A 22,819-nucleotide genomic window follows, 5' to 3' on the forward strand; every position below is an offset into this window, starting at 1 on the left:
ACTGTGTCGCACATGTGGATTACGGCCGGATGTCCTTCCTGATGCCAACCTTATATAGAAGGATGTAATCACTATTGCATGTTTCTGTGGTGGTTGGTAGTGTAGCGTGTTGTCTGAATATGAAGAGGAAAGTGTTGGAACAAACACAAACACCCAGTCCCTGAGCCAGAAGAATTAATCAAACACGATTAAAATCGCCGACCCTGCCGGGAATCGAACCCGGGACCCCTCTGAACCGAAAGCATCGACGTTGACCATTCAGCCAATGAGTCGGACACTCCCAGATTGGGGATGTCTTGAAAAAATTATCAAAACGTGATCTCACAATCATAATGGGGGATTTCAATGCCAAATTGGGAGAGGTTCTGAAGGAGACTTCATAGGCCCATATGGTCTTGGTGAAAGAAATGAGAATAGGAGGAATACCATTAATTGGGAAAGTCTTGAATCTAGAAGAACTAGAACACGCCTGTGTAGTCTTTATAAGAGCTACACGAGAAGGACTGCCTGGAGTAGTATTAGGAATAGGTTGGAACCTCCTTCGTACTTATTGAGAAATGATCATAAGCATAAAATTAGGACCAGAAACCAGCACGCGGACATGGGCAAGTTTTCCTTTGTAAGCAGGACCATACGGGATTGAAATAAATTACCTGCAGCAGTCTCTGATAGATTCCCTTCGGGTATCAAAATATTTAAGAAGATCATTAGTTTTAGAGTAAAGTGAAAAGTAAAAGTTTTAAATGACAGACACTGAATTTATGATTTTCTGCTGGATTTAGAACGTTAAACTAGTAGTATTTCTTGTAATATTTTCATTCCATGGAAATGCTTGTAGTAAGAGTAGTAATAGTTGTTGTTGGGTAATTATGTTTTAAGTTTAATTTATTATCACACTACTGTAAGTGACCATTCCCACCAGGATATTTCCCAATTGCGTTGTATTTGTTAATAATAATAAAAATAACAACAACAATAATATTAGCCATACTGTAAATTACATTCTGGTTTTGGACTTTTGGATTATGCTAACCCTGATGTAAACACAGGGTGGCTTGAAAAACCTCTTGGGCTGATGACCTTAGATGTTAGGCCCCTTTAAACAAAAAGCATCATCATCATCAAGAAAAACCTCTTTGCCTGCCACCAGTAATTATGTTCATGCATGAACATCATTACGTCTGAATGGCGACTTTGTGTGAAGGAGTTCTTCAACAGAGGAGAGTAAAACATATTTTCGAGTTAAGACATACCTGAGTTCGTGCCAGGACATTCTCGGCGCATTCCGCTCTCAGGTTCATTTCTTCCAGCACAGAGAGGCAGTACAGCTTATCTGTGTTCTCTTGTAACAATCGAGATAAGTTATCTCGATGAATTCTTTTCTCAATCTGAAAATAATGAGTAAAACTCACTTTACAATATCTTTTTATATAAAAAATTAGAAAGTAGTAATTTTTCTTTCTATATTTCTTCAAACAGCTTGTGTCTAAATGAGATTGTCCACAGAAAGGGTATGGGTAGTTGTGTTTGTTTTGAATTCAAGTCACATTTATAGAAACAAGCCTGCCTGATGGCCAAGACACCGTGGTTACCATCAGAATGTTGGCTGTAACAGTACGACCTCCTTCAGTTACTGCCACCTTGATGATGTCGGGTGTTCATATGACCCAAGCTGGATGGATCTAAGGCAATGAGCCAGACCAAGAGCAGTACTCTGCTCCTACTGGTTGAGATCAGATCAGCAACCCTACCCCAGAAAAAAAAAAAAAAAAAAACACACTATTTACGGAACCAAAGGACAAAGGAAACCGAATGGATGTAAGGGGTAAGGGATGAGCGACTCGGGCAATGGAAATGGCTCACGAGTTGGTATTTCATGACATGGAATGTAAGAAGGTTGACTAAACCAAGAGGATTACTGAATCCTAAGAAGGAAGTACAAGTGCGATACAAGAGGTAAAATTGAATGGAAGTGGAATACTTGCAACTGGGACACATACATTGTTCTATAGCTGTGGAAACAGAGGATACGGAGGTACAGGGTTCCTTGTTGATAGTTCGTACAAGAATGTCACATTGAACTATAAGCCCGTTAATAACAGAATTTGTGTTCTACTAGTGAAAGCCCGCTTCTTGAGTATATCTTTCATATGTATGTAAGCACCATCAGAAGATGCAGAGTCAGCAGAAAAAGATATCTTTTATGAACAGGTGGAATAAGAATAAGAATTATGGAAGACTTTAATGCCCAAGTGGGAAAAGAAATTGCTTACAGGAAAACAGTTGGTAAGGTGAGTTTGCATGAAGGTATTAGGTTGATTGATTTCACTACAGGCAATAATATCCTTATTCAAAGCAAAGTAACATGGCACTCTCCTGACAGGATCACAAAAACCAAATTTATCATGTGTTTATAGATAGACAACATGCTTCAGATGTGCTGGAAGTGGACAGCTGTTGAGGCGCAGACTGAGGTAGTGAGCATTACCTGGAAAGAGTCAAATACAGACGAAGGATAGCCAACTACGGAGAGATTAAGAGAACTGTTAAATGCAGATGTGATGAAAGGATGAAAATTAGCACAGCAATATTCAACGGTATATTAATCAATTTACCCTTATTTAAAGTTTGCATTTTCATCAATCTCAATATAAATGTTTTCTAAAATATTAATCAATCTACCCTTATATAAAGTTTGCAAAATGGTTAAGCCCCTTTCTATTGTCGTAAAACTATGATTATATTCAGTTCCCTAATTTTAATGTGAATCCTGTTTAATCAACTTACTAAAAACAGTGTATAAACCAAATGCTCCTCGAATGATCTTGAAGCGATCTCCAGGTCATCAATGTAAGTAATAACATAATCACTAGTCTCAGGTCCTAAGGCAATATCCAATGCTCTAATTAACCCAGATGACGAAGTCTTGGTATCAGAGGGCATGCGGCAGAACTGATAAAATCTCCCACGATACAAAGAGGCAGAAAGTGGCCTGTCTTCTTTTCTTAATGGGACTTGCCAGAAGCTTGAACTCAGATCCACTATAGTCAGCCACAGCCTCCCCTGCAACCTCTGCACAAGCTCCTCTGTGATCTCAGGTCTTTCATGATTTGCTGCCGTTCTTTTGTTTATTTGCCTGGTGTCTAGACAGATGTGTACCGAACCATCCTTCTTCCCTATCACAGCAGGAAGATTTTAATACTGGCTCACTGACTTCTCGATGATGCCATCTGCCAGCATTTCCTGGATTAAATCATCTACTACTTTATCACGTGCCTGAGGTATCGGATAACAATAACTGGTAAAACCCGACCCTTCTGCAGTGTCGAAACTGTGTGCATACGAATTAGTCGTGCCTGGTTTATCAGAGAATACATTCAAACATTTCATTAAAACTTCATACAACTTCTCCTTTTGGTCACTCTCCGGACCAGTCCTATCAACAGTCTCCCTTATCTCTACTTTCTTATCTTCTTTCCCGTTGCAGTTTGTGATGTTTACAACCTCTTTTGCTTCTTCTTAATGCTCTACAAAATTCTCCTCTGGAAACTGGATATGACATGTCTTGCACAAAAACACAGAATAGACCAGCTTGACAGGCTTCTCACTACCTGTAGACCATTAAATTACATGACCATTAACATAGTCTAATTTACAACACCTCTCATTAAAAAATCTGACCCTAAAATCATGGGATAAATCAGATTTGGTACCACTAAACAGGTGTGCTCCATGATTACTCTCCCCCCCAATAACTATCCGATCCATTATTTGACTTCTAATCCTTTGAGACATATTACCAACTGCAGACATAACAACTTCATTGGATACAGAAATTTGATCAATTTTACCCCTTTTTGTCTTAATATGTTCATAACGTTTCAAACTTATGCAAGAACGTTTACTTCCAAAATCTAGTAATTCCCTTAAATCTCTCTCTCAACTTCTGTTCAACAATAGGACTAATTAAAATTTCTCCGACATGGGCCTACATCATAACTCCCTACACTCTTCATAACATAAGTAACAACAATCAGTGTGCGACCCTTCACACATGTTCCTGATGGTGCGACCCTCCTCTACCTGGGTTCTGACCATCCTGGAACCTGTTTCCAACTTCCCTATAATTTTCTACCCGCTCAACATGATTCCTGTTTTCTGGTTGTCTCTTATCACTCCCTCCCCTATTGTTTAATCCTCTTGGCTGATCAACATTCCTGTTTTGGAAACCCCTATTGTTCCTTCCCGGCTCATACTCCCTTCTCTGAAAACTCTGATTATTTTGCCTGCGGTACCTAAAATTTTCTCTTTACCCCTAGAGTCTCCCACGATCCTCCCTGTTATATTGCGGTGTGCACAGAATCTTTCCAGCAATTGCTCCAACCCTTTAGCAGTTTCGACATGCTGCTAACCTCAGTGTCTCTAGAAAGTGATCTAATAATCTTCTCACTTCATTCTTCTCTGATGAGTCTTGTGTCAACAACACATGCTCCAGAAAATATTGTGTCATTTTGACACCTCCTTGAGCCCTATATTATTCAAAATTAATTTTATCTTTGGTAATGCCTTGTATATCGCTGTTCCAATATTTAGCGAGAAAAGCTTCTCAAATTCCCTTAAACAAGTAATATCCTCCCTATAAAGATCATGCCACAGCTTGGCTTCTCCCATTAAGGCACTGGGTATCTTGGCCTCCCAAACCTTTCTCATATCTTTGTTTAATCACCGTAAGGAACTCGACTACATCAAACGACTTGTTGATAAATTTAGGAAGTTTAATTTCTCTCACCAGTTCTATTTGTCGAGCCTGCTCCATGACATTAAACACACCTGACTTTAATTTATTCACTTCCATTTCCAGCTTAAAAGTTCTTTCCCTAATTTCACAATCAACACAAGTTTTGATGCCTTATCTATATTGGACTAACATTCTCTACTTCCTCTTCAATTAACCTTTGTTAGTTCAACTTTCTCATTTCTCATCAGTGTACCATGATTATTCAACTGAGTAGTTTGGAATTCTCCTTTCTTCTCTAAGACTTCCTATCTCACTCTCATTTCACTAACTTCCCTTCAGTAGCAACCTTGTGATACTTCAATTCCTGACTCAAACAAGAAATCTTTCTTCTATTTTCTTAGTTAACAACTCCCCCAAATTTTGTACCTCCTTCTGCTGACTCAATTTTTTTTACTTAATTCCTTCACTTCATTACTAATCTCCACTAATCCAGTACCGTATTACTATTCTGCCCACTTATTTGAGCCATACGATGCATTAAGAGTCTCATAAAATCATTATTACCCCTCCATACTACTACGATCTTCATCACTACTCTTTCCCTTATCTTTCCTCACTACAATCTCATGTTCAGTTCCAGGAGAAAAGTTATCAGACTGACTACTACTTCCTTTCTCTCTCTCCATCCCTGAAAAATGCTTATATGTAGACATCATTGCTATTTGTTTGAGTTCTAATGGAGCAGCTTGGTTTCTATTGAGCAGGAAAAACTCCTCTATACCTTGGTTGAAGTTTGGTAAGGTGTTGATAATAAATGTATTATGAGGAGTGTGAAATGAGAATAGAAGAAAAAGAGAGAGAAAGGAATTTGTTGAGTTGAAGAAACCTTGTTATAGTGTTGGGGATATTAGAATGTTTCAATTACTCACCTCCCCGCTGATCGTGTTCACTCTTGTTACGCATGTGCTGTCTGCTAACTGAGTGTTCGCATCAAGCAGCTGATCCATGGGAAGGGAAATTAGGAGTGGTGTTGTGGTAAACAGAACTTGTAATTAGTGGGGTGTCTGTGTACTGTATTTTTTTAGTGTGTGTTTTAGTGGCATTTCTTCATGAATCTAAGTTTGAAATTTCATCTAGGAGCATATTTATGTTTTCTGTAATCTCATTAATGTTGAAATTAGGGTTTTGTTGTGATCTATTTCTATGTAAATTAATTTGAAGATGTTCACCAGATTCCTCAAATGATTCACTCTGTACATGTGCGTTTAAGCTATTACTGCCACTACTTCCACTCACAGACATTATTCTCCTTTGTATTGTATTTGAATGGAGTTTTTAAAAGTACCGTAGGTCTTTATATGAAGATAATGTTTAAATTCAAGAAATATTCGTTTTTAGAAATAACTGGAATAATTTGCCAAGGGAGATGTTAGATAAATTTTCAACTTCTTCAAAATCATTTCAAAAAAGACTACGTAAATAACTGATAGGGAATCTGTCACCAATGCAGATCAGTGGTGAAAGATTCATGTAGCACAGACTAAAAATACGTGGCCTAGGCAATCAGTAGCCCTGTTTGGCATTTGCTGGACAGTTGTGAGCAGATCTTTAGGAAATGAACATCGTAAAATCATAAAGGAGAACTCCTTAACAGACATTAGCCTTCACATAGCTACTTATGAGGTAACCTTTAAAACCCAGGGAGGTAGTGTGCATGTTGCAGTGTGACAATGACTAAAAAAGACAATTAAATGAAAAACAAGAGAATAAGTGAGTACAGATGAAACAAAAATAGGCCTAATACTAAACTTCTTTCACTCATGGAGACGGTGTTCACAGTCCACGTCAGTACGACAAACATTCTCCACCTCGAGCCTTTCTTTGTGTTGAACAGGTTGTATTCACAGGATAGTACATTATTAATTTATGACTTCAGTGATCGATGTATTAAATCAATGGTAGAAGCTTATCAAACAGTATGCCCAGCAGTGTGTCTGTAATACAATGAGACTGGTGATGGCATTTCAAATACTTCTTGTAAGTTAATCAACAGAATGCATTTGAACTAAATTTTAGCAAATAACATTCCAGCTTAATGAGACATTTCCTGACCCATGTTTGTACAACATTTTTGTCTCCTTCAGAAATTTTACCATGTATTTTTAAAATGCTCTGTATATTTTTAGAGGTTACACTTTATTCACATAATTAAATATGGTCTAGAGACCTGTACCATTTCAGGAAGTGATAGCAGTAGACTGGAAGGTGTAGGACAACAGTTCAGAAAACACGACAGGACAGGATTAGGAATGATAAAATTCTTGAAGATGCAAAGATAAAGGAATCTCTCTTCAAACGTATTGAAGATCAAGTCTACAATGGTTCAGCCATATCACACGAATATCACCTGATAAAATAGCAGGAGTATGGCTGGAGAGAGATGTGGGGGGCACCAGACCAAGGAAAAGACCTAGAAGAAGATGGTTCAATAAAGTTAAACAAAGCACTAGAGTGTACAATGGTTGACTTGAGATGGTCCACAATGACACTGATGATGAATGAATATCCTGTTATTTGTTAAGATGGAGGCCATGTTTTTTAGTGTTAATTTAGTTAATGTAGGTAATCTTAAAGTTTTTCAGTATGTATTCCTTTTTGTTTTCAAGTATCTTCTAGTCTTTCATATGTTGTGTGTGATAGTCTGGAAATGCTAAAGGTTATATCAGACATCAACTGTTCATTTTCACACAACTCCTCTTACCTCACTCAGAATTCTACATTAAATTTCTTCTTATGTAAAAATAACAACAGTCAAACATTAATTTAATAAAAATATGGGTACGAACAACATAAATTGTTTTAATTATAGGCTATTGATGAGCTATATTCAGTGAAGTTCCTCTTAACACTAGAAATGATGGCCATTTTCCCTGAAGTGACAGATGTTTTCTAGCTATGTTACAAAAACTTTTAGATGTGAAAACCAAAGGTAATTATAATGAATTTTATCATTTTACTCAGAATATAACAAGTAATCTACCTGTGAATCAAAACGTGACTTGTGTTTATATCGCAAGGATAGCGTTCAAGAGAACTGATTAAAAAAAAAAATTCTCTCCAAACTTTAACTTGAAAATCCACAGAAAAAAAAAACACAACTAGAACAGTAATTTCAATATATACAAAAAGTACACAATTTTATACTAAATTTGTAAAATAAGTGCAAGTTTTGGATTATTTGAACTCTATAATTTTTGACTAAATAAAAGCACAGCCATTGTCTAGCAACTCTGAAAAACTAAATAAAAACAATTACCTCCAACTTCTTCAGTTCCTGCTCATAATTATGGCCTTCCACATGAGCTTTTGTTCTCACTTTCTCTAGGGCACTCACAAGCAGCGCTGTATGACCAAGTTCTACGGGGAATACAGCGCCAACTGTTGCAATCATTTTCTCCTGCAGCTGCTGTTTCCTCTTCAATAGTTCACGCTCCAGCTTACGGTTCTCTCTCCTCATTTCCTCTAAATCCTCTTTATCTTCTCTGCAAATTGAAAAACATATCTAGTGAATCATATCTAAACTGTTGTGCCAAAAGTAATGGGATAGCAGTGTGTAAATGTACCATGATCTACCTATGTCAGTTGTGGTATGACATCTCGAGATCTATGCTATTCACGGCAAGGCAATGTGAATGGCACGATAGTGGCAGATTTGCACTAAAGATCCTGCACTTACAAATAGCAGGAAGCAGTGGCTCAACATCTTTCTGCAAATGCTTCGACCACATGTTCCTCCCATTGGTGGGGCAAGAAGAGGGCCTACACCGTTGCATCTCTACTGCACAGGGGGCACACACTGTATTTTGGTCTGCTGGGGACTAGCTGAGATGTGTCCTACCGAGCATATTGAAATATCCTTTTCGCTGAGAGTTTAGGCTGTTGGTTGGTTCTTACATCTGCTGATAACTATCGAAATATTCACAAAACATGGAACTACATGTAGTGTTCTCCTCAGAAATGTTTGTCAGCTGGGTGGCAGGAATGAGCAGCCGGGCGGGGAATACTACATTAAAAAAAAACAATATGACATAATTTATTCCCCTCAGGGCATTAGCAGTAATATCGGACAGGTAATTAACTGCAAAACTGAACTATTTTAGTGTTATTATCACAAACCAAACATAAGAGTATTCTGAACTTCTAGTATTCTACTGCTCGTTCATAACATGTAACACCGGAGCTTACCACTCAGTTGCTGTGGAGTGCCATGAGGGTTTGAAACGTTCTGCAGAATCAAGCGATCGCAAGCAATTCCGCGCTAATCCAGACACCGGTCGCGCATGACACTACGTGATAATCGAAATAAAGATTTCAACTCCGATGAAATTGATGCAGTTATGCTGACAATAATGAAGATTTATCATTTAAATAAGCACTTCTACAGTATTTTCATTTTAATCTGGAGCACCCACTGACTCAAATATGTATTAATATTATATAACTACCACATATCTAGGTTATGTTAGCTGGGTGGTCTGTAAAAACGGCAGGGTGGTGCGCCCATTAAAATGGTCCTCGGGAGAACACTGAACACTATGGCGGACTTCATGCACTGCTTTGCTCTTAAAAGAAAAGTTAGTTGCCTGTGCTGGATCAGTTGGCTTGGCAGGGTTGTGTTTAATACACATTCCATATAATCAGAATTCTTGTACATTTTTAGTCTGTTTCAAGGTTTTTTAACAGGTAAGTTCTAAAATGTTAATAAAGTCCTAATAGCCTACTGAGTATATAGTAATGGGTTTTTGCCATAACCTTATTTTTTAAGTTATTAAGATGCCAAACTTAAAAGTAAACAAATGTTTTATTTTGTTGTTCATGGTTTGCCAAATGTTAATTGTTACAGGTTATAATCATAGGGATATAGAGATTAATGTCTCTATGGAGTTGAGGCTGCAGTACACTTACTTTTACATATTCCATAAAAGAATTAGCAGATACTAAGAGGAAATATTGACAATATAATGTCGAATGTCTGAATTATGGATGTGTACTGGCACCTACATACAAGCAGCTACCAGTGTACTTGATAGGTGAAAGAGTCTTTTTTTATGAGACTATCAAGCCTTGTAGAATAACTGAACATTTGAGAAAGGCACATTCTGACAAGAAGAACATGGATTTAAGTTTCTTTAAATATCTCTGAAATAAATTTGAGAAGCAGCCCACTGTTCAAATGAATAGATGCAATAATCAACCTTTGCAATACAATATATATATATATATACAGACTAGGATATAAACTAGTAGTACATGTTTCATCCTTTCATTAATAAGTGTATTGACAAGGCAGATTCAAATATAACTATTTTAAATAGTTCTGTAATACATTTCAGACTAGTCAATACAGATCAATCATCCATATTAACCTATCCTGGTTAAGTTTATCAACAGTAAAACATACATACATACATACATACATACGAGGGCCACCCGGAAAGTAGTACCCGTTAGCGCCGCATGAAGCGCTGATGACTCGGGTAGCCTGCTAGGCAAGGTCATACTGCGTCAGTGGCTTGTCTGCCTGCTCTGTGCGAGGTTGCGTGATGCCTGTGTTGTGTCTGTGATTGTTTAAAATGTTTAAACAAACAGAGAACCCCACCAGTTGTGAAGTGAGGGCCGTGATTAAATTTCTTAATGTACAAAACGTTTGATCTTGTGATATTCATCGCCAATTAATGGAGGTGTATGGAGACACTGTGATGGACGAGTCGTCTGTTCGGCGCTGGTGTCGCAACTTCAACCTGGGGAGGAGCGTTCAGGGAGACCATCTGTCATTACAGACCAACTGCTGAGCGCAGTAGACGAATGCATGAGGAACGATCGGCGCGTCGCAATTGATGAACTCTGTGAACATTTTCCTAATGTGTCTCGAACAATTGTTCATGAAATTGTCAAAGACCATCTGTATTATTCAAAAATCTGTGCAAGGTGGGTCCCTTGCATGCTTACAGAGGAGCATAAAACCAAGCGTATGGCTGCAGCACTGATGTTTCTGGGACGTTATTCCGATGAAGGAGACTCTTTCCTGGCTCGCATCATTACTGGGGATGAAACATGGGTTTGTTATGCATCACCTGAGAGTAAATGACAGTCAATGGAGTGGCATCATGCTCATTCACCAATCAAACCAAAAAAATTCAAGACAGTTCTGTCCACCAGGAAACTCATGGCAACCATTTTCTGGGATCGCCGAGGTGTACTGCTCATTGATTTTATGTCCCGTGGAGACACAATTAATGCTAATGCGTATTGTAAAACATGGCAGTACAAAATCGACGGTGAGGTCTATTGTCTACAGGCGTCATTCTCCTTCATGACAATGCCAGGCCTCATGCAGCTGCAATAACACAACAACTTTTGCAGCAATTCAAGTGGGAAACCTTCGACCATCCCCCGTATAGCCCGGAGTTGGCCCCTTCGGATTTTCATCTCTTTATGAAGCTTAAAGACTTTTGGCGGGAAAAAGATTTGACAGTGATGAAGAACTTAAACGAGCTGTGACTACGTATCTCAATACACTGGCGGCGGAGGACTATGATGCTGGAATACAAAAACTCGTCTCACGTTATGACAAATGCCTAAATTTGCTTGGAGGTTATGTGGAGAAGTAGTGTAAAGTATGCTCTTTCCAATAAAAATGTGTATATTTGTTAATATTTACTCCTGTGTCTTTATTGCACAAATGGGTACCACTTTCCGGATGGCCTTCGTACATACATACATTATCATTAAAGACTGTTATGCCTTTCAGCAATCAGTCTGCAAGCCTCTGTGAATTTACTAAACAAGTGATTACTTTCATTTTTACTGTATTGAAGTTCAATTATTAAATGTTAAACAATTAATTTATTGAAACCACCTATTCAATACTAGTAAAGTCGGGACTATAACATTGTCATTATATCAAGTTTAAGTATGGTACATGTTTCACCTCTCATTGCAGTCTACCGCCTTACTGACTATCAGCAGCAGAAGTTAAACATAGGCAAGAAAATTAAAGGCAACAGCAAAAATAACTCATTACCATCAAACACTTACCGCTACCTTAGTTAAAACAATCAGTTACCCAGAGACCATGAACCAAAATAATTGTTGATACGGCAGTAAATTTCTAGTCTACAATAAAGAGAACAAGTTTTACATAATGAACATAACTTACGTATTTATTTATTTTCTTAAAAAAAGGAATTAAGCCATCATTATCAGGGAAAACGTCCAAAAAAGAAAAAACCCACCCAAACTGGGTTACAGAATTAAATGTAGAGATAAAACCTTAATGTACCGTCCGGATGGAGAAATAAAATTAAATGATACATTTGCATAACTTCTAAACAACCAAACTTCGTGTGAAATTTTTAACATGTTTCATGCATCGCGTCTTCCAGAAATATTTTCTTTTCACAATATTTATTTAACTTGCTAACATTTTCATTACTCAGAAAACACCTAGATCGATCACCACGGAGATTTCGCACGGCCCCCAGTACTTGCCTCGCGGATGAGAAAATAGCAGACATAAACCGGCAGAAGGCCAGAAAAATATAAGAAAGAAGAGGTATGGGGATAAATAAAATTACATTTCAGCAAGGATAACTAAATGAAAAATCCCAAAGAAGCGGAACAATATCCGCACACATCTTTAAAAGAATCTCAACGCCACCAAACAACATCAAACAATCACCATCACAACCGCGACCAGTTATCACGGTGACGTAAAAACGCCAGGAGACCTTGGCAACCCCAAAACATGAACCAAAACAACACTGGTCCAACAAGAAAAATATGAAGGTTAAAAGGAAAAACTACAAATACACGGTCAAAATTAAATAAGCAGAAACAGAGGTAAACAAGAAATTAAAACGAATCAAAAGACTGGCACCCAAGTGAAATCTCGCGTAGTTTTAAAATTATACACAGAGTAGTTTCATAGTTACTCAATAGGATTACTAAATAAATTGTTTTTAATTAAGCACACTTTTTTTTAACCAAACGGCTTGGATGTAAAACTAGGTACAACTTGGAAACCCAACTTAGAGAAACCTAAGGTAACTAAAAAAAACAGGACGACATAATAAATCCGAGACCCACGACGATACTCAAGATGAAAGATTTTCAACTCATATTTCTTCATGCAACAGGAAGCAGATCCAAGACAGAAATGAAGAAGAGACTTACTTGTATTGTTGGAGTTTGCAGAAGTATGGTAGTATCCATTACTCATGTAAATGAAATACACTTGAAGTTACCCGAGTTCGATAAGACAGCACTAAAGACTAAATCCTTATGCAGATACACTGTTATCCAGTATCCATGTGGTAAATCGGAAAGCGATCCAGAAGTGAAGATGAAACACGTCTTGCCTCCATCGTACTCCAGCGATTACTCAAGCATGGCATCTCAGGCCAACACCACCAACGAACGGAAGGGTGAGAGACTCTCCCTCAAGATGACACTACAACTAAGGGCACGGAATCGTACCAGACCAAGTTTAAGGATTCCAAGAGAAAATATTAATGCAATATAATCTCATAGTTACAATGACGAAGATGGTATCAAATAAATAATGTGAGCAAAGCCACGTAGAAGGTACTAGTTGAATACAAGGCGGAAATAATTTCCGAATGACACCAATTTCTATAGCACAAATGCAGTTTCGAAATATGGTTGGGGAGAGCTAAAAACTCGTCACCAACGTGACAGCAGGCATCGTCAGCCAAGAATTCTAACTCCAAGTCAAAGCTCTTGAGTGGAAGCTAACTAGAATTATTCTAAAACATTATTTTTTATAACAATTTGCACTGGAGTACAATAACATTAGGTCATATTGGAGGGAACAAGCTGTTCTTGTTTAAAAGTTCAAATGTGACATCCAACGTAAGTTCACATCCAATGGAAATAATATTAACTGTCAACTCTCATGTGCCGATAATGAGAACAGCGTGATATGAGTGGGATTTAAAACATCTGTACATTTTTACAGTCTATTAGGAGATTAACTTGTACTAGAACTATTCTTAAAAACTATTTTTTTAAACACAATTTACACTAATATATACAACATATGGTAGAATTTGGAAATGAACTTGCTGATCCCATCGTAAAAGCTTCAATGGGACGTCCTAATCATGTCCACGTCGTATGGGGATAGTACAAAATATCAACACACATAATGCCGATGCTGGAATGGCAATTGTAGTCTATTGGATCATAATATTTAAACATTTCTTTTTACATTAGTGGGAGATCACACACATTTAGCTTATATGATTTTGGGTGGCTTAAATGTTCTATAGTAACATCACTTCCTTGAAGAATGAGAATCGCTATTAAAGTGGAGTGCCGGTTGGATGGCAAGAATGCTGGTAGAGAGCTTGATTGAGTTTCATTAAATAACGGATTATTTCATCACCATATGAACAAGCTGTATGTTGTTTATGTTGTCAAGCTTTTGAAGCCTGAAGAGGAGTTCAACTGGATTCTGGACGTAAGTGTGCGTCTAGTGAACATGTTGAAATCTGTGGAATAGAATGAAAAAGTGTGTGAGTGCTATATTAGGATGGTTTATTAGTGGATTTAATATTCTTGACACTTACCCTTTAGACGTTAGGAGGAAGTCCGGTTGTGTAGCTTGTGTGAGGTGGTCTGAACAGTCGCTTTATCTCTGCTTCTTGTATTGTAGGGGTGTGTCATCGTTGGCCGGTAGTGTGTTGGGAGGAGTGGGTTGGGCGGGGCGTTAAGATCGCTATTGGTGCAAGTGGGGGAAGGGGTGTGGCTGGGCGAGGGGGCAATGGCTGCTGTTGATATATGGGTATTAGCATTGGATTTATAGTTGAAGATTTAAAAAAAAATTATTACTGTTTATTTTAAGAGATGACAATAAGTTAGGAATTTGTTCTACGATGTCATTTAGATTTTTATTTTTATTGAAGTGTTGGTATAAAAAGATGTAGGCATTTTCAAATTCAGTCATTAGACTACCTTTATTAATGATCTTTAAGATTTGAAGGTCCTGGTCTATGGTAGTGAAGTTATGCCCAGTTTCTTTCATATGAATACTAATAGCGGAGTGTTTGTTGTGCTTAAATGCGTTGTAATCCTCTAAATATCTTGTATGAAAACTGCGTCCAGTTTGTTTGTCCGACATAAGAAAATTCACATTGGGCGCATTTGAGTCTATAAATTCCTGAATTGGAGTATCAGTCGTGTGTTGAATTTACTGTATGGGAGTTACAGAATATATTTCTATTAGTATTACGGGTTTTGGATGCAATATTGATGTCCTGTTTCTTGATTGGGTTGGTGATCTGATATATAGCCAAATTTGTGAAGGTATAAGTAGCAAAACTTTTTTTTTTTTTTTTTTTAGGTCTTTTCAGGGGTTAGGTTAGTAGCAGTTTTTAATTTAATTTTGTTCATAATTTTATTAACCGTGTTTGGTTTGTAGCTGTTAAGTTCTTTAATATATTGTAGTTCTTTTTTTCGGTTGTCACTGGAAAGGGGAATTTTGAACGCTCTATGGATTAACCTGTAGAAGGTTGCTAATTTGTGAGAATGCGGGTGCATAGATTCATTTCTTATAGTCAGAGGGGCAAAAGTGGGTTTTCTATAGATTTGAAATTTGAAATTTAGATGACTTTTAGATGAATCTATTTATGGTTACATCTAGGTAATTTAAAGAGTTGTTGGTTTCATCTTCCTTTGTGAAGGTAATGTTATTGCTGAGTCCATTAAGAAATTCTAAAATGTTGTTGCTGTTGTTATGCCGTTTATCAATGATGGCAAACGTGTCATCTACGAATCTTATCCAAAGGTGGAGACCGTTGATTTTGTTTACAATTTTGTTAGCTTCTAGATTATCCATGACCGAGCTCGATAGCTGCAGTCGCTTAAGTGCGGCCAGTATCCAGTATTCGGGAGATAGTAGGTTCGAACCCCACTGTCGGCAGCCCTGAAAATGGTTTTCCGTGGTTTCCCATTTTCACACCAGGCAAATGCTGGGGCTGTACCTTAATTAAGGCCATGGCCGCTTCCTTCCCACTCCTAGCCCTTTCCTGTCCCATCGTCGCCGTAAGACCTATCTGTGTCGGTGCGACGTAAAACAACTAGCAAAAAAAAAAAAAAAACATCCATGAAAATGTTAGCTAGAATGTCCGAGATGGGATCTCCCATTGCTAGTCCTTTTTGATGGTAGATTTTGTTGTTGAAAGTGTTGAAAGTTGTTGTTCAAAACAAAGCTCTGTGATTGAATAAAGTCATTTATTTCAAATTTGCTTAAATTGCTGTGTTTGGAAAGGTTCCTTTGATAATATTTATAGTATAATTTATAGGGATGCTGGAGTACATATTAGTGATGTCATATGAGACCATTATATGGTTAGGTTGTAGTTTAAATTGTGTTAATGTTTTGCAGAAGTCATTGGAATTTTTTATGTATGCTTCATTGTTAAATTTGAAGTGTTTGTTAAGAAAATAGTGTAAAAATCTTGAGACTTTATATGTGGGACTGTTTCTGCTGTTTATAATAGGGTGCACTGGAATTTCTTTTTTATGGATTTTAGGTAATGCTCTTGCAGTTGGCAGTTTTGGATTCATGATAGTAAGTTTTTGATGTTCTTGCTCTTGCAAAAGAAAGTATCAATTTTTCAACAAAACCTTTCATTCATGTTGAATTTTTGGTGTGGGGTCTTTGTTTACTATAGTGTAGGTATTATCGGAAAAGGAAAGTTCTGTTTTATTGACATAACCGGCCTTGTTTAATAAAACAGTTGTGGATCCTTTATCAGCTTTTGTAACAATTATATCGTTGTTCCTAATCTTGTTTTATAAGTTGATTATTTGTTTTTTTAAATCTGGTTGTGGGTTACTTTTCAATTCATTGACTAAAGAGGGAAGTTTCTTTTTAATTTCAAATCTAACTTTTTTTTTTTTTTTTTTGCCTCAGTAGCGAGTTCATTAATTTTAGATTCGATTTCGGCAGCTGTGGTGATAAGCTCGGCTGCTTTGTTGGGATTCGGCCAGTTGAATTTCATGCCCTTTTTAAGAAGATCCAATTCTTTGTCTGAGAAATAAGTTTTTGATTAGTTTATAGTTTTAGGGGTGTTGTCTAGTAGCGAAGTATGTGTGTTCATTTTTTGGGAGGTTTGGTTAATTTCTGTTTAGTTTCTTTTGAAGTAGCTAGTTTTTGTCTAGTGTTTCTTGTGTTTTGTTTAAAACATCTAACACCTTGTTGTTCACGAATCTTAGATATGAATCCCATTCTAATGGGTGCATGCTATGGGCGACTTTTAGATGAATTTTGTATAGTTGTAGGTTCAAGAGCGATTTCTTTTTATAAAGAGACTTGATCTCGCTCTTTAACCGGATTTCATTAATCTTTTGTTGAGTATTGTTGATTTTTGAAAAGGGAATGTTTTTTCTTTGTAAGTGTTTTAGAAATTTAGGTACTAATCCACTCTTCAAGCATTCTTTCAAGAAGTTAATGTCTCTTGAGATTTTGCTAACTCTGATTTTGAGATTCAGGTATCTATTGGATTTAGCCTGGTTGGCTACTCGATTACAAGTGATTACTTTCATTTTGACCGTATTGAAATTCAATTATTAAATGTTAAACAATTAATGTATTGAAACCACCTATTCAATACTAGTAAGGTCTTTAGGACTATAACATTGTTTCTTTTTAATTTCAAATCTAATGTCGTTATGTTTGTCGGTAGCGGGTTTATTAATGTTAGATTCAATTTCGGCAGCTGTGGTGATAAGAACGTCCGCTTTGTTGGGATTCGGCCAGTTGAATTTCATGCCCTTCTTAAGAAGATTCAATTCTTTGTCTGAGAAACAAGTTTTTGATAAGTTTATAGTTTTAGGGGTGTTGTCTAGTAGCCAAGTATGTGTGTTCCATACCTGCCAACTTTCCCGATTTAGACGGGAGACTCCCGATTTTCGACAGTTTTTCCCGCCTACTGATTATTCTATTATTTCTCCCGATTTTAGCTTTTTTGGTGAACTTTAAACATTTGTTTTCAAATCCTGCAATTTCAGATTTTTACGCAAGTGACCGGAAGTCCTCGACTCATTGGCCACTTTCAAATGAAATATCGACGTTTATCAATTCGAGAAATGCGCGCGAATGTGCAATGTTTATTGATACCTGTATATCGCGACGCGTATATCGATTGTCATCTCTCGTTCTCGCGTGCTATGTTTGTGTTCGTTCACATCAGTCTAGTCGATTCTAGAGACTAGTCATTAGATTTGGAGTCCTTTTAAGTAATTTAGTGGCAGAATTTCAAAGATAGCAACTAGTGACTTTTCTAGAGATTTTAGGAGCCATTTGGAGACAATTCTGGCGAATTTTAATTTATTACTTGATAAAAATAACATTGCGCTCGCATAATCACGCGGGCGCGTAATGCAATATATTAATGAATTTGCTAAGTAATGGCATCTGTGTGCATGTCTGACTCACACGTGTGGAGCATGAATTCATACTGTTTTCAGAAGACTTATCAGATACGATTATCTCACATACTTCCTGTAAGGGAATAGAGAAGTGCAATTTTTAAGCCTTGTAGCCTCGTATAGAAACCGTCGTGTTTTGAGACAATAAGTGTTATAATAGAGTCTACCACAGTACTTCTGTATTGCGCAAGACATGTAGAATAATCATTTTTGACCAGTTGTATCTCCTGATTCCTCCCGATTTTTCCTGATTTTCGAATCTAAATCTCCTGATTTTTGGTTTTGTAAAGTTGGCAGGTATGGTGTTCATTTTTTTTTGAGGTTTGGATGATTGTATAATGACGATGTTATAGTCCTAAAGACTTAACTAGTATTGAATAGGTGCTTTCAATAAATTAATTGTTTAACATTTAATAATTGAATTTCAATACGGTCAAAATGAAAGTAATCACTTGTAACTGTAGGCCTTCACATTTAGATTTCTTCTGACTTTATGTGATTAGGGGGTCGAATGTACAGTGGGTCCTCCTTCCTCTTTCATAAATCCCTATTGCCTTGTTCTTCAAATAATTGTTCCTTCATGATTTTTTTCTCATTTCGATGGTCATGTTCACAATTTTTCTTATTGATATGGGGTGAAGACCATGAGGTTTATCACCTTAAAACATTCATGACAAAAACCAACACCAACATCAATTAACACGATTGAACGATATTTCCATGTGTGTGAAGCTTAACGTTGATATGGGCTAAGCAACACATGTCTAAATTCATGAATATCTCTGTTATACCTGGTATGGTAAAACTCTATAAGACAAATTATCTGAAATTATATTCTCTATAATTTTTGTTATGTAGTATTCATCACTAAGCCCACTAATAACATATATATTTGAGAATTAAATTTAAAGACTTCCCCTAAACTAACATTTTACCCAGACTGTAGTGCCTTATTCTCTGACGAAACATACCAGGATTTTTAAATCCTGTTCACCCATTTTCTTGTGGCTCAGTGCTGTTATAGACTAATCAACAAACTTTGTTATTATAGCCGATGTGGTAAAACTGTGTAAGACGTAAATGATTGGCAATTGTATTCTCTATAACTTTTTTATGTAGTATTTATCTATAGGACCACTAATAACACAGATATTTGTGAATAGAATTTTAGGCCTTCCCCTAAACTACCATTTCACTCAACATGGATAAAACTATTTATAACCTAAAGTGTAGTGCTTTATTCTCCAACTAAATACTGATCTTCATTTAATTCTGTTTAGCCATGATGCGCATATATACACACAAACATAGAAGATGGAAAATTAATTGCATTTTCTTCATACTCTGGACTTGACTGATACAATTCTGAGCAATGTACAGACAATATGTATGTTTTCAGAACAAAAGTGTATTTAAATATGGTGGCTGTCAGCTAACATTGCATTTCACAGAGTGACAGTTTTCAGTCTTCAATTACACTTTAATTAGAATATTTTAGACATCTAATGCACAGTGAAGAGTAGTATTGCATTCTGCAGTGAGTAATGCGAGAGAAGATCTTTTGGGAGAAGAGGTCACAACATCATCAGCACATTTTTTTGGTTGGGTAACCGAAATACGATGGACTGCAATTGGTAATTTCAAATGAGAACACGTAATATATTACTCAGGACATGAGGAACAGAAAGAGCGTGGTGTCATTAGTGCCCCAACAGCTGAGCTGAAGATGATAATGTTGATGTATTTTATGAAGCAGCTCTGTTACCTGTGATTGGAGATTGGAATGCCAAAGTTGGGAAAGGTAAAGAGGGAAGTGTTGTGGGGTCTCTATAGCTTAGGTGATCAAAACGAAGCTGGAGAGCGGCTTATCAGCTTATGTGAATCGAATAACCTTTTCACTGTCAACACTTTTTTAAGCAACCAAACCGTCACCTGTGCACCTGGACGTCACCTGATGGGAAATACAGGAATCAGACTGATTACATAATTGGGTCTAGAACGTGGCAAAGTTTCTTTTCAGCAACAAAAACTTGGCCAGGTGCGGACTGTGGATCAACTCATGAATTGCTGATGTATAAGTTACACATCAAACTTAACGCCTGAGATACAACTTTGAAAACCTTCCCACACTATTTAAAACAACTATAAAGAATTGTTTTGAGATCTTAAATCTCCTTGATTGGGAACCAGAGGAACTTTGGTGTGAAGTTAAAGACATTGTTCATAATGAATGTAACAAAAAATTGGTGGGGGTTGAGAAACAAAGAACATCACATTAGATGAAAACAGAAACTATAAAAACAGTGAAGAGAAGGGAGGAAGCCAAAATTCTGAAGGATAGGGAATTCATGGCTGCTGAATAGAGATTACCAGAGAAATGATTCCAAAGATAAGCAGCAGTACTATAACAACATCTGTACTGACTTGAAAGAGGAAAACAAAAAGAAGGTAACAAGAGAAAGGTTTTCCAACATATATCCACCTTAAGAAAGAAATTTTAACCAAGAATTAGAATGGTTAAGGATGCTAATGGAAAAAACGATCATTGATGGTGAAGGGATCAAACAGAGATGGAAAGAGTATACAGAGGACTTATATAATCAAGAGATAAAAACTGACAACTCATTGAAAGAGAACAACTTTGATCTGGAACCTCTTGTGTTAGAAGATAAAGTCAGAATAGCCCAACAAAAGGTCTCAGGAATAGATGGAATTGTAGCTGAAATATGGCAAAGCAACAGAAGAAACATCATTACAGATTATGAATCTCATTGTTGAATCCGTATTGACAGTTGAACTTCTTACAAAACTGTACAAAAACTGTTTTAGTCCTAGTCAATACTATATATTTTTCACGTCCGATTACGACTAACTTTCGTAATAGTCCAATTAAGACGAACTTAGTATAGTATAGTATTGACTAGGAGGATCAAAACAATTTTTGTACAATTCTGTAAGAAGAAGAATTACCAGTTAAAATTTTAACTGTAATATATTAACAGATTTGGGAAAACCTCAACTTGGACCACAGATTGGAAATGAAATGAAATGGCGCATGGCTTTTAGTGCCAGGAGTGTCCGGGGACATGTTCCGCTTGCCAGGTGCAGGTCTATTGATTTGACTCCCATAGGCGACCTGCGCGTCGTGATGAGGATGAAATACTGATCAAGACGACTCATACATCCAGCCCTCAACCCAGCAAAATTAACGAATGATCGTTAAAATTCCCTACCCTGCTGGAAATGGAACCCAGGACCCCTGTGACCAAAGGCCAGCATGCTAACTATTTAGTCATGGAGCTGGACAGATTGGAAATGATCCATTTTCATTGCCATACCCCCCAAAAAAGGGAAGTCTGTGGGACTGCTCCAACTATCACACAGTATCTCTGATACCACATGCCAGCAAGGTGATGTTGAAAATCATACAATAAAAATTAGAACCATATATGGAGCGTGAAATGTCTGTTACTCAAGCTGGTTTTACAAGAGGTAGACTACAGACATCATTAGTGATATACACTGGATGATGAAAATAGCAAAGGAATACCAGAAGGAACTGTACATGTGCTTTATAGATTTCAGGAAGGCTTTTGATAGTATAAGTCACGAGAAGATGTGGAATGTATGCAGACTCGCGGCAAGAAGCCAACGTTAAAACTGAGTATGGTGAAAAAGAATGGTTCCTTATTAGAAAAAAGCGTAAGACAATGCTGTATAGTTTCTCATTACTGGTTCAATCTGTACGCTGAGTACATCGTGAGGAAATCTGGATTGGATTGGATTGGTGGACTGAATATAAACAAGTTAAGGTATGCACTTTGGTTGCTGAAAGAGCTCGAGGACAGAGAACATGGGCCTGTACCTGAAGGTTTACCATCAAACATTAAGATAAATAATGAAAGAGATGAATAGTTTCTATTTGTTGGGGTCAACCATTGGTAAAAGTGGCTCAAACAGTCCAAAAATTTGGCAAAGACTTGCCCTTGGAAGAGCGGCATTCAAAGATCTTCAAGTGTTCAGATGTACCTCTGCATACTAAAGTCAGAATGGAAAGGCATATTTCCCATAGCTACATATAGTTGTGAAAAATGGACCATAAGGAAGCATATTCATGGATTTGAGCTCTGCTTTTGGAGAAGGATAGTGTGTATCCCTTGGACAGCCAAGAAGACAAACACAATGGTCATTCATCTGTCTCTCGAACATTCATTACAAGATTACAACCGTCACATTATAATACTGATATTAGCTTTACGTCCCACTAACTACTTTTTTTTACGGGTTTTTGCAGATGCCAAAGTGCTGGAATTCAGTCCCGCAGGAAGGTGGAGGACTGATAGACTCGATCAAATCCAACATGAATATGAAGTATATGGTTGAAGACCAAAACAGCTGGAGGCAGTCATCATCATCTAACCTTCGTCAGTTCGAGTTGATATCCGTGGTGCTCTTCAAAACGGCCTCAACACAGTCAGATAGCCAACATCTGGACCAGAAACAGCATTGAAAGAAGAGTTACACTTATTTCATTTATAATTACTTGAGAACTAGAAGGAAGAT

The 22,819-nt window shown here is 37.1% G+C and overlaps 1 protein-coding gene across 4 annotated transcripts in view; it reads right to left on the reverse strand.

The window, feature by feature from the left end:
* LOC136880806 (golgin subfamily A member 6-like protein 22) overlaps positions 1-22,819 on the reverse strand; it is an 88,538-nt gene that overhangs the window by 20,398 nt on the left and 45,321 nt on the right. For all 4 annotated transcript variants that reach the window (XM_067153340.2, XM_067153342.2, XM_067153341.2 and 1 more), the window contains 2 exons: positions 8,055-8,280; positions 1,254-1,388 (listed from right to left, as the gene is read on the reverse strand). In XM_067153340.2, the coding sequence (XP_067009441.2) occupies positions 1,254-1,388; positions 8,055-8,280 (361 nt within the window). The remainder of the gene's footprint in view (positions 1-1,253; positions 1,389-8,054; positions 8,281-22,819) is intronic.

This window comes from Anabrus simplex, chromosome 9 (genome assembly GCF_040414725.1).
Source record: "Anabrus simplex isolate iqAnaSimp1 chromosome 9, ASM4041472v1, whole genome shotgun sequence".
NCBI classification, from domain to species: domain Eukaryota; kingdom Metazoa; phylum Arthropoda; class Insecta; order Orthoptera; family Tettigoniidae; genus Anabrus; species Anabrus simplex.